Source organism: Prosopis cineraria, unplaced genomic scaffold, assembly GCF_029017545.1.
Source record: "Prosopis cineraria cultivar Desert tree isolate PC_DT_omini unplaced genomic scaffold, ASM2901754v1 PC7, whole genome shotgun sequence".
Classification (NCBI taxonomy): domain Eukaryota; kingdom Viridiplantae; phylum Streptophyta; class Magnoliopsida; order Fabales; family Fabaceae; genus Prosopis; species Prosopis cineraria.
Window position 1 is genome coordinate 33408668 of NW_026555338.1, and position 14405 is coordinate 33423072.

Sequence of the window (14405 nt, forward strand, 5' to 3'; positions counted from 1 at the left end):
TTTGAATTTCTGTTCTAAGGTCAAGACATATCAATGTTGATGGTAGAATGTCCACTCAAAATGGTCTCGGTCCAAAGTAGCTCAGACCCTGCTAAAATCTCATAAGCTCATATGTAAAATAGGCTCAAGATATTGGTGTTATATGGAAAAAAAAACATTTTCTATTAATAAAAGTAATACTCATGTAACCATGTCTCAAATTACACTTATGAGAAGATTTAATGTATTAAAATAAAAACAAAAATAAAATTTCATTAATAATATCTTTCTTATTATATATTTTTGCTTTGATATCCTTTCAGAAATAAAATATTAAATGAATGATATTTTTAAAAGTTTTGTTTAATTAAAGATATTTTTAAAAGTTTATAGAAAAAATGATAATAAAATCTCTCTAAAATATATAAATGATAATTTGGTCTTTCGAAATGTCATAATTCTCCTAAAGTCTTTATGAATTTTTTTTATCATTAATAAATTTATATAAATTATCAAATTTTTTTCATTAAAAATAAATGATTTATAACTTTTCTTCTTATATTCGCAACAATGTAACATGAAATGCGAAATTTAACATATGAAGTTGTGATTTGCTATTGTATTATTACGAATACAAGAAGAAAATTTATGAATCATTTATTTTTAATGATAGTAATTTAATAATTTATATAAATTTATTAATGACAACAAAGCCCTAAAGATTTCAGGAAAATTATAACATCTCGAGAAACTAAATTATTATTTATATATTTTAAAGAGAATTTATTATCATTTTTTTGAGTTTATATTATTATTTTTTAAAAAAAAAATATAAAATGTGTAATAAATTTTATTGATATATGTGATTTTATATAACCTCAGATGGCTGCGTTTTTATTTACTTGGCAAGCTAACATTCATTTATTTTTTTGTTTGAGCAGCAACATTTATTTATTCTTATTTTAAGGGAAAATCATATACTTAATTATAATTGGCGCTATCTTCTGGGGCGAAAAGTAAATCCCACATTAATTCCCGAAAAAACAAACCCAATCGATATGCATCTTAATGCCAGAAAACAAGAACCTCGTTAAATCCGAAGTTTTATTGCCAGGTCATTATTAAATGTGTGTAGTAATTAATGGAATGGAATAATTACACTGATATTTATTCCAACGCACCTGTTGTTCTCGCCGATAGCCTCCATATCAAGCTCAGTTCTGCAAAGGTTCTGCCCTCTCCGAGGATTCGCCGTGTCTCTCTACTCTATTGAATCCATGGCAGCCAAGGGAGAAGCTCCTGCAATGGCTGTGAACGGAGACAAGGCAGAGACGACGTCGCAGGCATACCTGGAAAGCGAGGCTGCGAAGGAGACCAGAGCTTTGATTTCTGAACTCTGTCGCCACTTCTACAATCTTGGATGGGTCTCTGGTACTGGCGGTAGCATCACTATTAAGGTCCACGATGACTCTATTCCTAAATCTCAGCAGCTCATCATCATGTCCCCTTCAGGTATTTAATCAATCCCTTGATTTTCTTCTGGCTCTGGTCATTTCTGTTATGCAGAATTTGTGATTGATGATGTATGTATGATGGTATATTCTGTACTCTGGGTATGCGTATACCAGCTCAAGTTTGAAGCTTCTGATGATCCTTGTCATTTTTTGAGTGGTTGGTTTCTGGATTTAGAAAATTCATGGTTGATGATCCAGAACATGGGTCAGCCTACTTTGATGTTTTTATCAGTTTTTATTGTATCACTATGCTCGATACTGGTACATGCATTTCAGGTTGGAGTTCAATCTCAGTGAATTGTTCAGCATAGTTGTTAATAATGAAGATAGTTTACTGTGCAAATGGTGTCCAAATTCTAGACATTTATCGTAGCTTTATTTATTTTTCTTTTCTTTTCTGAAACATATGTGCAGGTGTCCAGAAGGAAAGAATGGAACCAGAGGATATGTATGTGATGTCCCACGATGGTTCGATCTTGTCTGCACCTTCTCCTAAACCGTACCCTCATAAACCTCCGAAATGTTCTGATTGCGGTCCACTCTTCATGAAGGTAAAACTAATTTTCTTTCTGTTAATTCACTACTCTAATCTCTGATAGAGGCGGAGTTAGCATGCTTTCAAGATTTTGAATGAAGTCACCAGAGCTTTGGGATAGCAATCAATGATATTAGACTTATTGCTAAATTAGCTGTGGTTTATATTTTCCTGTAGGCATATCAAATGCGTGATGCTGGGGCTGTTATTCATAGTCATGGGATAGAATCTTGTCTTGTAACAATGATCAATCCTCTATCAAAAGAATTTCGAGTAAGTACAGTCTTGAGATTAAAGAAGTGTGTTCAATATTATGATTTGTATATTTGTAATTTTTAGATCTCTAACTGATGTCTGTGGCCAACTTTAATAAAAAGGGTTGGAGGGGGGTGATTGAGACTGGCAACTGGATATAAGATAATTTGTGACTTTGTGATCAAGTAGAGACTAGAGACCGTACATAAGTGCAAGTATGATAATTTGCAGAGTGCTAGATGCCTATCAATGTTTTTTTATGACATCAGATTTGAGCCCTTACTTAAAGGATCTGGGACTTGTATGGGACATCATGGTTACATTTTGTCTCAGTGCTTGATGTGAGCCTCTGTTGAAACTTATAATTTGACTTGCTTTTTATGAGAAAATTCAAAGAAAACCTTAAAAATCTGGGATTTCTGAAGTGATGGTAAACAAGAAAAAGCAATTGTTACACGTCGCATTGTATCTAAATGTTATGATTGTATATGGCTTCCTACCCAGCTTGTTATGTACAACTGCATTAAATAAATTATGTTGTCTACATAAAGTGAAGTGGAAAAACTTCTATCTTGAAGCTCTTTCCCTTGCTTTTATTTTTTTCATTCTACTATGATATCATATAGGCCTGCTTGTTTCCATAAATTGCAGATCACCCACATGGAAATGATAAAAGGAATCAAAGGGCATGGTTATTATGATGAGCTAGTGATCCCGATTATAGAGAACACAGCCTATGAATATGAGCTTACAGAATCTCTTGCTAAAGCTGTATGTTTCTAGTTTTCTTATGAAACTTGATTTGGTTTCTTGATTGTACAGTACTTTTATTGTATTTGATATAGCTTATTTAACTAATCTAAACTTCCAATTTCCAGATTGAAGCCTACCCAAAAACTACAGCTGTACTTGTTCGCAACCATGGGATATATGTTTGGGGAGACTCGTGGATCAATGCTAAAACTCAGGTTTGCATTTTTCCACAATTAACATTGAAAGAAACCAAAATTGTTTATTAGTATTACAATGTTTATCTGAACTTTCTGCTCAGAAGTTCCTGAAGAAATGATACTCTCCTGAAGGCAATGGCTAACTTCATATGTCATTTGAGTTGTTTATTTATCAAGCTTTGTGATAAATCGATAATTTTTCTTCTAGGCTGAGTGTTATCATTACCTCTTTGATGCTGCTCTCAAACTTCACCAGATGGGATTGGACTGGTCTACTGCAGATCATGGTCCAATCCAAAGTGTTAGAAGTGGTCAAAGGATTTATTCAGAGTCAGATGTGTCGGTTAAGGCAAGGAAAGCTAATGGGGAAATTAATCGGCTCCCTGTGAGTTCTCATAATCCTAAATCCTCCCCTCCATTTAAATCTTAAGACCTAAAAACTTAGGTCATCATTAGTATTATTTCCTTAAATTACTGAACCAAAATCCTTATCCGCTGCTGACTGGTAGTGCTAATGGACAATTCCTACAATATTTACATATAGTGTGCCCTATAGCTGGAAACTAGATTGTTCATTATTCATCCATCTGGATTGCAGCGTTGCATTGTTCTAGACATTGAAGGTACTACTACTCCCATATCATTTGTTTCAGAGGTTCTCTTCCCTTATGCACGTGACAATGTTAGGAGGCATCTATCTACTACATATGATGCCCCTGAGACTCAAGATGATATTAAGTTACTTCGATCCCAGGTAAGATTTACAGATCTCTAATGATATAATATTCTAATTCTTGTGATGGGAACATGTGGGTAGGCATTGAACTATAATGCAATTTGGGGAGTGTTATGCTTTAATTGGAGGAACTGAACTAGATTGTGGGAAGGATCAGCCAAAAAGTAAACTTAAATGTGTAAAGGGAAAGTGTGAAGCCAGGGACCAGCCCACCTTCCCTGACTCTAATTGAGTCTCAAACAAGAGGGTGATGATTTTTTTTTTTTTTTAACTGAGAACCAGAGAATTGTGTGTGTGTGTGTGTGTGTGTGTGTTATACTCAGAAAATTTAGAACATTGACTTCCTTTTATTATGATTTCAGGTTCAAAGTGACCTGGAACAACGGGTTGCAGGTGCTGTGCCTATCCCACCTGATAATGCTGGGAAGGAGGAGGTAATTGATGCTTTGGTCGCAAATGTAGAAGCTATGATTAAAGCTGATAGAAAGATCACTGCCTTGAAAGAGTTGCAGGTATCATATTAAATTCAGCTGACTTCTGTTGATTCACATGGGCAATATAGCTGACATTTAGCCATGCAGGGTCATATATGGCAAACTGGTTACGAGAATAATGAATTGAAGGGAATAGTTTTCGATGATGTACCAAAAGCATTGGAAAAGTGGCATGACTTGGGCATAAAGGTTACATGAACTGATTCTCGTGGCTGTAACCTTTTCTGTTTAACTTAATTTTCAATCGTCCATTGCTGATACTTTAGTTGCTATTTCTGATGAACACAACAGGTATACATATATTCTAGTGGTAGCAGGTTGGCACAAAGGCTTATATTTGGAAACAGTAACTTTGGGGACCTAAGAAAATATTTATCTGGATTTTTTGACACCACAGTGGGGTAATGTTCATCTTCTTTTTGACTCTGGACAATTCTTGTCTAAAGTTATCTCATTTCATGCTAAAGTCTTTTCCCCACCTCAGGAACAAAAAAGAGGAACGCAGTTACACTGAAATATCTGCATCTCTTGGTGTTGATAAACCATCAGATATTTTGTTTGTGACTGATGTTTATCAAGAAGCTACAGCTGCAAAGGCAGCAGGTATGTGCTCTACTTTCAAGCTTATATAATATCTGGTTTATTCCGTAAGCCATTGCTCTTTTTGCCCCCTCGTAGGCGCCTCAAGAAGCCAAAATGCAGGCGTATCAATGTTCTGCATTAGTTGAATTCTTTAGTTAAAGCATCCAAATGTAATGTCCCATAAAAACCAGACTACAAGTGAATGGAAAAGTGGGCCACTGGTTCCTAATACCTGCTAATCCTTGTTTATGCTGTTTTAACGTTCTGCATGAATTAAAATGGTTTCAGAAGTGTCTATAAATGTCCAATGGATATCAAACTTTGATCGGGAAAGAGATCCATATTATAAAAGTGAAATACATCTGTTCATGTCCCCATAGAAACAGCGGACTAGAAAGTATTTCCCATTCAACATATAATAGGAAGTTGATCTTCACTCGTCCTCAAATTGATTCTCTTACAATCGTCCATATGTCAGGTTTGGAGGTGATAATTTCCATTCGACCTGGAAATGGATCTCTTCCTGAAAATCATGGGTTCAAGACTGTCAAGTCCTTCTTGGAGATCTGAGAGGAATCGCAGTGATTCATAATATGTTGTGCAGCATGATGGATGTGACTATTGTAGTTGACATTTTTAAATGAAATGTTAGCATGAAATATTTTCCAGAATGGATGGCTTTCGTGGTTAACCTCGTCTTTATGATACTGTATAATCAAGTTGTCTACAAAATAAATAATCATCAGTTTCACAATTCTTTCATGCCTCTTCATAGGGCAGGATTTTCTTGTTGCTCAGGAAAAAAAAAAAATTCAATAAATTTCTCACACTTCATATGAGTGCTGCTTAACACTAAAATGTGTGTATCAATTGTGATGAGTTTTTATTGTATCTTTGCTTGAGGAGCACTTGTAATTTTCATGAGGGTCCAAAATTTGCGTGCGAGTGAATGTTTAAACTCTATGCAAATCGTTAGGCCAACATTCTGACTTCTGTCATGAGAATTGGTGAGATCAACTTTAGTGCATATGACTTCTTTTTTTGGGAACCTGAAATAATGAATAATGCCTGTTAGAGTCTATTTCATCAAGACATGGTGTTTGCTGCAATTAAAGAAACTTAGGATTCATATATGTTTAATGGAAAGTGTCAATTATAGAGCCTCTAAAGAAGTTTGACAGTTAAAGATCACAAATTTTTTAAATTTTATAAAATGACTATAATCCTTGATTGAAATTAAAAAAAAAAAAATTGTGGGTGAACAAGACGTCCTTCACCAGCCAACCAATCAATGGAGGTCCAATAACGCAATATCTTGTATAGCTAAAGTATACCTTTAGCCTTTTAATTTTATATTTTATTTTAATATCTTAATTTTATAAAATATCTTTTTAATTTTTTTAATTTCAACACTTTTTTTTAACAAAAAATTCTTACACTAAACTTTTAAATATTAATAAAATATCTTAAATGTTGACAAATTAAATTTAATTTTTTTAAAATAACAATGATTAGCATAAAAAATACTCATTCAAAACTAAGGGTATTAGAATTAAAGAATTGAAAGATATTTTACAAAATTAAAAGATTAAATTAAAACTTTATATAAAGACACAGAATTAAAAATATACCTTAACCATAATTCATTTTACACATTTCTATTTTTCTAACACTTGCAGATGAGTGGTTTCAAGGTTCACTCAGCGTGACGTCTCTCCAGGATGTTTGATATTTTAATCCTTGGTCTTGCTTGATTAATTGGTTGAGTAAAAGATCTGGCCAAAGTTGAGTAAAAGATAAGGTCCTTGCAGGTAGAGATATTTTCTAACTTCAACTTTTTTTTAATAAAAAATAATCGTACTTATAAACTTTCTCGCCCATATTCATACAGAGTTAACATGGTCTCTTTACAAACAACCTAATTAACAGATATCTTCGTCATTAAAAAAAAATGAAAAAAGTGAAGAGAGAAACGTGTACTAAGTGAGGTCCAAGTTGCAGAAAAACTGGGAGAAAGAAAAGAAACATTGCCCGTTTTTGTTCAATGCATCAACAATTGGATCCAACCTAAACCAATTTGTAACCTAAATGACAAAACAAAGTCCAACTGGGGCACACGATAAAGCAAAAGCAAAGTCTTCACATTTTCTCTGCTTTTTCTATGACGCTTTGCTTTCCTTTTATCTTATTATTATTTTTTATTTTTATCTTAACTTTCTCTAATCAAGTAATCATCATCATTCCAACCAAAAGTCCCACTCTCTCTTTTTCTTCATCTTTAGCCTTTCGCCTCTTGTCATTTTGTCAATCTTGCTTGACTCCGTGCTTCTCCTTACAATCTCTAGACACCCAAAAACTACAAAAAAGTATAAGAAGGAAAATTGGCTGCTTTAGCTTATATAGTTTGAATCAAACTTCAAAAACATTCATAATTGCCTTTGGGACCTTAATGTTACAAATTCAGCAACAAGTATGATTCCCCCCCCCCCCTCTTCCTTTTTCTTCGATTAATTAAATTTTAATACAAAATTCTTTGTCTCTGCTACTATTTGACCTTGTTAGTTGATAGCAATGATTTCGACACCTCATTTATTCACTCGTCTTATTTTCTTTCATGTTTAGATCTATCTTTATATCAGACCAAAAAAATCAAATGTGATTTTAATATATACATTTTTTGAGGAAAAAATTCATTTCAAGTTGCGGATCAATATTTGCCGAGTGTGGAGAATTCAGATTCCATGACTCAAAAAACAGAACATGTAATAAGAATACGAATATTGACTCGGATATATCGCAATAGCAAGCATTAGTACAATACACACACACACACATGATGTCATAGTATAATTAAGTCGATACGAACATCCAATGCTCTCTTATCAATCAGATCTATTTTCGAGCATTGCGTAGAAAATTTCCCATTCGTCAGACTGAGAAGTTGAAGGTGTTTGTTTTCACTAATTTGATCTGAAAGGGTACTAAGAAGTTGATACAGAAGCGTTTTTGCTTTCAACAAGAGTCAGAATGAGAACAAACAAACAAACAAACAGAAAGAAAGAAAGAAAGAAATCATCAAATCAAATTGGGTTTGAATAGCTCGGAAAACTAATTCTTCAGAAAGAAATTTCAACACCTAACCTTAACGGAGAGTGACTTGTTCAGCCTTTCATTCACTTGACCCACCCACCTTCCTCTTCACTTTTCTTCTGAGTCGAGTCTCTTTCTCTCTAATCTACGCCTTCTCTTTATGGTTGGTCTGAAAGTATCAAACTAACGCTATGTGGGTGCACAGACAGAGATACTAACAGATTCGGATACAGCAGTCAAAACACCGATTGATTTAGATGATAGTGATCATAATAAGCCATGAGGCTCCATCTATGACTCTATATATGAAAAAGTTCATCCTAGAAGAATAAGAGGAAACTGTATTCGGGGTGTGAAGTGAAATAAACCAGGCTTTTGCCATTTCATAGAATGACAAATTCACAATTAGACCAAGCTCTATACCTTTCTTTTTTCGCTTTTTTTCCTGAGAATCATTCAAAAACCCAATAATCTATGATCAAAATCAGCCATAACAACAATCAAAAGCTTGTGCTCATGCACGAGCTCAAGATGGGGACTCGGAGACTCTAGGTGAAGTGAGGGGGAAGAGAGGCAAGAGCTGCGGCTCTGAGTCTCTAGGAGTGGACATGGGCGACGGATGGAGATAAAACCCCTTCTCGGCGATGGCCCTGTCCTCCTCCGACGAATTCCCAAGCGACGGCGACGACTTGTCAAAGGGATCGTCGTTGAGCGGCGTGACGGGACTGAGCGTGAGCGAGGGAAAATCAAGAATACTGGGCGACAAGATCTCCGGCTTGCGAGGCGACGAAAATCCAGAACTGTGAGCGTAATTAGGAACGAGAGTATTGATCATGAGGCTGTTCTTCAGGGAGTTCCTCCTCTCGTAGAGCTTGAATCCCTGCTTCTTAGGGGCGGTCTTGACGGGAGGGATGCTGAAATTCTTGGCGGCGGCGGAGGAGGACGACGACGGAGGAGGGGGAGGAGGAGGAGGATGATCTTGGGCCGGCGGGTGAGAAGAACCGGTGAGCATCTGAACGACGTGCTTGAAAGAGGAAGTGTCGGCCTGGACGAAGGTGGTGGGATAGGGATTGGCGTCAGATCTGGGGAAAGTGGGAGTCTTAGGGGTGAGAGGAGGCGTGGGAATCTGGGGAGCACCATTGGTGGTGCTGCTGCTCGCATTGCTTTTCGGCGAATCCATACAGAACTGATTGTCTCTGTCCATGGCCTTCGACATGATCTCCATTGATACGCGTGCGTCTTGTTGTCAGCCTGAGAGACGCCGGCGGAGGGTGGCGGAAAGTGGAGAGAAAAATGCGAGCAGGGGAGGGGGTGAGGGATATTTTATATAGGGAGAGAGAAAAGGAAGGGTAAATGGGTAATTGAGAGTTGGAATCTCTCTCTCTCTCTCTCTGTGAGTCTCTGTGTGGCTGTGGACGCCACAAGACTAGCAAAGTCATTACAATGCGTTTAAATATATCACAGCCTTTGACTTGTGGAGACTCTTATGCTGAACAAAAGTACCAATTGCATTCCTCTTCTGCTTTAGTTTCCTGCATCTTATTCACACGTTGCAATGAGGTGAGCACCGATTCGTGAATTTTTTTTCCTGAAGCAGCGTCTCTGGTCCAATGAATATTGATTTGTTGAAGTTGACAATCACATCTGAATAGGTGAAACATTATATTGGTTGTGGGTTTTTCTTGTTTGACCTTCAAACGTTGCAGTACAGTTTCAGTAGAAGAAGGAACTTGCTTGTCTCATAATTTCCACATGCGTGTGTTCAATTGAGTAGGGCCATTCGATTGATCGGTGAAGGTGTGTGAGCGTTGCTGATTGATTGTAGCAATGATTGAGTTGGTGATTCACACAATAGTAATAGGCAGAGTGTGTGTGTGAATGGGAGCCAAATAGCAAAGACGTTGAAGGAAGAGCGGTGAAGGCTGAGTGAAGGAGTGATTGTTTTTGGGGTAACTTCTGGGGCCACATCACCTGAGCACCTCTCAATCTCTTTTCATGCCTCCAATCTCATTCGAGTCCTTACTTGCAAGTAACACTTGCATATGGTTGTAATCAATTTTACGGCCAGAACAATCTGATACACATATAATTCAAAATTTCCTTATTGTTTAATTGTTAATTAATTAACTAGGAAATTAAGTTTACTAAAATGAGCTACTTTTCCCTAACATATCAAACTAAGTTGTGAATTCCTTTTAAAATAAGCGCTTATATTTTAATACTCACTCATGCTTTGAATACAATTACTTTCAATAAAAAGACAATGTAAAAAAAATTAATATATAGGCTAATAAGGTGAAAAAGGGACCATTGTTTTTTTCCCGGGGAAAAAAAAAGGAAACACATGCATTTCATGCGATATTTATTGATTTTAAAAAGTTTTAAATATTCAATACATAAAATTAGCGGTTCTTTCTTCTCATTTTTTTTGACTGCACTATTTTTTTGATTTCATTATCTAGGAATTGTCAAAATGTGTTAGGTTACTTTTTTCCAGCAGTCCTAACTCCTAAGAATCAATATTGTAAAATCAAACCAAATCCTCGTCTAATGTATATAGCTGTCCGGTTCACCAAGTTGATAGTGATTAAATTAAAGGTTAATATGCAAATTGGACCTTAAATTATAAATTTGGGGACGATTTAAACCTAAACTTTTAAAATATACATTCTAAATTCTAAATAATTAAAGTTAATGCATCCTTACCCCTATCGTTAGTTTAAAATTAACGGTGGTTACTTTTTAAATGTAGTGGGGCCCACATTTTGCATTTTCTGTATTCATGTCTCGACAAACTTGGACTAGCTCATCACTCTTTAGCTTTTCTTCTTCCACTCTGCAACCTTAAACTGGCTCATCACTCTCTCCTCTCCTCTCCTCTCCTCTCCTCTCCCTACACTCTTGTCATAGGCATTTCCTTGTTGCAAGACATGTATGGCCATTTCACCTACTCTCTCACGGTTCAACTTGTGCTTCAATCTATATATCATCTGGTGTATATACCTTCAAACAACAACAACAACAACAAGCCTTTATTCCACTAGATAGGGTCGGCTACATGGATTGCAAAACATCATTGTGCTCTATCATTTATCAAACTTTTAGAAATATTATTAATTAAGAGATCGCGTTCAACAACTTTCAAGAGTGTTTTCTTAAGCCTTCCTCTACTCCTCTTAATCGGACTCAAAGTTATATGTTTCACTCTTCTCACTGTGCCTCCCTTGGTCTTCTTTGTAAATATATGTTCCACTCTTCTTTGTACATACCTTCCCATGCATATTTTTCTACGTGCAATTTGATTAAAGCTATATTTACTGTCTTATTCTCACATGCCATGTAATCCTGTATAATGTATAGCATCCAACGTTACCATGAATATACTTCAGGGAAATGGCATTCATAATTTCAGCTTTCAGGTACACCTTGCTACTATTCTTACTCGAGTGTAAAGCTACTACTTTTTTGATTTGGAGCTAGTAACCTAAACAGTTAGTAGCCTTCGTTGTAAAATTTGAGGTGGACGACGACATCATATCCCTAGATAGTTTAGACATATTGTTGCTCTAAACTAAAACTAAGATTGACATCCATAGATGTATTCGAGTTTGAATCCAACGATCCACATCCTCTGCTTTGACTCCACATTATCTTCATCTACAAGCATTAGATGCTCGCTCACTCCAAGCCACACCACAGGAGTCTAACTTCAACCAATTTGAAATAACATTGTTAAGGAGCCTACCATTATCAACAGTTGTTGCTAAGGATGTGTCAGGTCAGAGAGGGACTAAGATGCCAAGAAACAACCATGTCAAGTACATACATGTGGTGTTGTGTGTGGTCGTGTTTGGGTGAGATCGTGAGATCTTGCACGTCATGTTGTGAACATCTTCTTCTACTTTAATTGCGTAGGGCAAGAGGTGAGATATATATATATATATATATATATAAGGAAGGGGAGAGAGTTAGAGATAGAGATAGAGATAAAAAAGATGTATAATGTGGGTCTCACTATATTTAAAAAGTAACCACTGTTAGTTTCAAATCAACAATAGGGGTAAAGATGTCCGTTTAGGTTATGATTTAAATTTAAGAGTTAATATAGTCAGGTGAGGATGCATCAACTCTAACCTTTTAAAAATTTAGAGTTCAAATCACCCTTAAATTTATAGTTCAAAATTCAAATTGCATATTAGCCTTTAAATTAATTATATTTCAACTAATATTCAATCATATATACTATATGCATAATAATAATAATAATTAATTACCCAAAGATGTTGATTTAGGGAAAAGGGTTTTGCTTATAAATAATGATTTGAATTTATGCCCATGAACTCCTTTCAAATTGATTTTAGTAAAAGCTTGAGCCTGAACTTGAACACCCGAGGCTGAATAAATTATATGGTGAAGGATTTAGTAATAGGTTTATGTACAAGATGATCATTCATCAAAATATAAAATAATAATAATAATAATAAATTTAATTATATACTTTAAATTTTAACATGAAAATTTAATATTATGTATTTATTTTAAAATATAGTGAAAGATTTTCATATTTTATAGGTAGATAAATTGATGGAAGAGTAAGATTTATACACTTGCCCTTATATGTTTAATATACTTATATTCAATTAAATTATAATAAATGAATTTTAATATGGTAATAAAATTAATATAGAAAATTATCATAAAATAAATAATATATAAAATATTCAATTTAATTAAAACTAAATATGCTAAATATATAAGGTTTTTTTTTTTAGAACACGCACACGGATATCTAGAGCTGGAGCTGAGGAATAGTGAAGAGAGACAACAATCTTTCCACGGTCGTCATCCCCACTACAAGACAAATTATCTAATGACAAAAGGGGTCCCCCCAACAGAAAAAGGAAAAAAATAGAAAATATTCTATTTTATACACATTTTTATAAACTGATATATAATCCAAATCATGTCAAAATTAATACCACTTTGTACTATAATTATTTAAAAAAATTTTAATTTTCATATATTTGATGATTTATCAATGTTGAAAATGGCCTATCTCCATTTGACTGGAAATGACATTAAAAGACCAAAAGATAAAATTTAAATAAGAAACAAACAATTTGAAAATTATTTTAATTTAAAAATTTATTAATATTTGCTGGAAGCAACCTCTTGCTGCTATGTCGTTTCTTTGTAAAGATAAGATCTTACGCTCAAGTGCTTAGATGTCTGTAGACTGACTATTTAAAACTCCAGCTTAGCTTTTCTATTTAAAAAAAAAAAAACAATTGGTTCCTATCACATCCATGATTGTTAGCCATTCAAACAGGAATTTGCTAATAAAATGATTACATATATATATATATATATATACGGGTAATTTTAATATCCTCATGGGATTGAGAAGTTGTTAAACTCAAATGGTGTAAAATATAAACCTCACCTTACCTCAATCTTGAAGAGAATCGTTGATGTTACGTGAGCTCTGCTATTTCGTTTACCGATTGAGGAAGACATAGTCATGCGAAGTGACATTAATATTTATACGCTTGAAAGTGTTTCTTAGATATTATTCTCATTACCCAATATTGCACCAAAACAATTTTTTTTTAAAAAAAAAAGATCCGGTAAATTAAATTATGATAAATATGGTTGCAATAATATTGAATGGTGCAAGTGAATCTGTTCGGTTCCCAAAACAAAGTGCAGCAGAAGTACTTGTCGGACCCTAATTCACCATAACTCTTATTCTCCCACGAAGCACCTCATTGGCGACACGATATTTCATGTCCACTGCCGTAGTGGTTTAGATATTTTTCCACGATTTTTTAAAAAACATAAATAAATCAAAGTTTGGAGAAAGTTACCATAAATATAAAGGAAAAAAAAAAGGGGGAGAGAGAATCACATTCTGATTTCAAAGAACGGACAGGGAAGGAGGGGGACCATTAGATCGAATGCCTATAGATATATATATATATACACAATGCCACTGCGCTAACTTTGTGCTAATTAATTAATTAATTGCCGTCATTAAGGATATAATTATGATTAAGATCGTGGGAATCCTTTCTTAAACTCCATTATGCACATCTGTTATTGAAAAATTAATGAATTTGATTGCTGGTTTAAGTGCCAGAAAAGCAACGAACACTATACATATGACATTGGATTCTCAGAAGGGATTTAGCTGTAGAAAATCAAGAGATTTTTTTTAACAAAAAGAAAAAAATCTTTTTTTTGGATTTTTGAATTTGATTGTGCATGGTG

The 14405-nt window shown here is 34.7% G+C and overlaps 2 protein-coding genes across 2 annotated transcripts; one reads left to right on the forward strand and one right to left on the reverse strand.

Annotated features, from left to right (window-relative positions):
- Positions 1 to 1153: 1153 nt before the first annotated feature.
- Positions 1154 to 5799, forward strand: LOC129315969 (probable bifunctional methylthioribulose-1-phosphate dehydratase/enolase-phosphatase E1). The gene is made up of 12 exons (XM_054960162.1): positions 1154 to 1491; positions 1908 to 2044; positions 2206 to 2301; positions 2935 to 3054; positions 3162 to 3251; positions 3442 to 3618; positions 3832 to 3987; positions 4332 to 4481; positions 4551 to 4652; positions 4755 to 4864; positions 4948 to 5066; positions 5524 to 5799. The coding sequence occupies exons 1-12, from the start codon at positions 1257 to 1259 to the stop codon at positions 5613 to 5615; spliced, it is 1584 nt and encodes a 527-aa protein (XP_054816137.1). The 5' UTR covers positions 1154 to 1256; the 3' UTR covers positions 5616 to 5799.
- A 2002-nt stretch (positions 5800 to 7801) lies between these two features.
- LOC129315971 (VQ motif-containing protein 4-like) lies at positions 7802 to 9559 on the reverse strand. Its single transcript, XM_054960164.1, has one exon. It carries the CDS (start codon positions 9358 to 9360, stop codon positions 8662 to 8664), a length of 699 nt encoding a protein of 232 aa, XP_054816139.1. The 5' UTR covers positions 9361 to 9559; the 3' UTR covers positions 7802 to 8661.
- Between the last annotated feature and the right edge of the window lie 4846 nt (positions 9560 to 14405).

What these genes read in the sequence shown, in the direction of transcription:
- LOC129315969 (XM_054960162.1), top strand. Translation starts at nt 1,257, where the DNA reads ATGGCAGCCAAGGGAGAAGCTCCTGCAATGGCTGTGAACGGAGACAAG. An exon ending in GGGAAATTAATCGGCTCCCT is followed by an intron (nt 3,619 to 3,831) that starts GTGAGTTCTCAT and finishes TCTGGATTGCAG; the next exon opens with CGTTGCATTGTTCTAGACAT. An exon ending in TTTTTTGACACCACAGTGGG is followed by an intron (nt 4,865 to 4,947) that starts GTAATGTTCATC and finishes TCCCCACCTCAG; the next exon opens with GAACAAAAAAGAGGAACGCA.
- LOC129315971 (XM_054960164.1), bottom strand. Translation starts at nt 9,360, where the DNA reads ATGGAGATCATGTCGAAGGCCATGGACAGAGACAATCAGTTCTGTATG.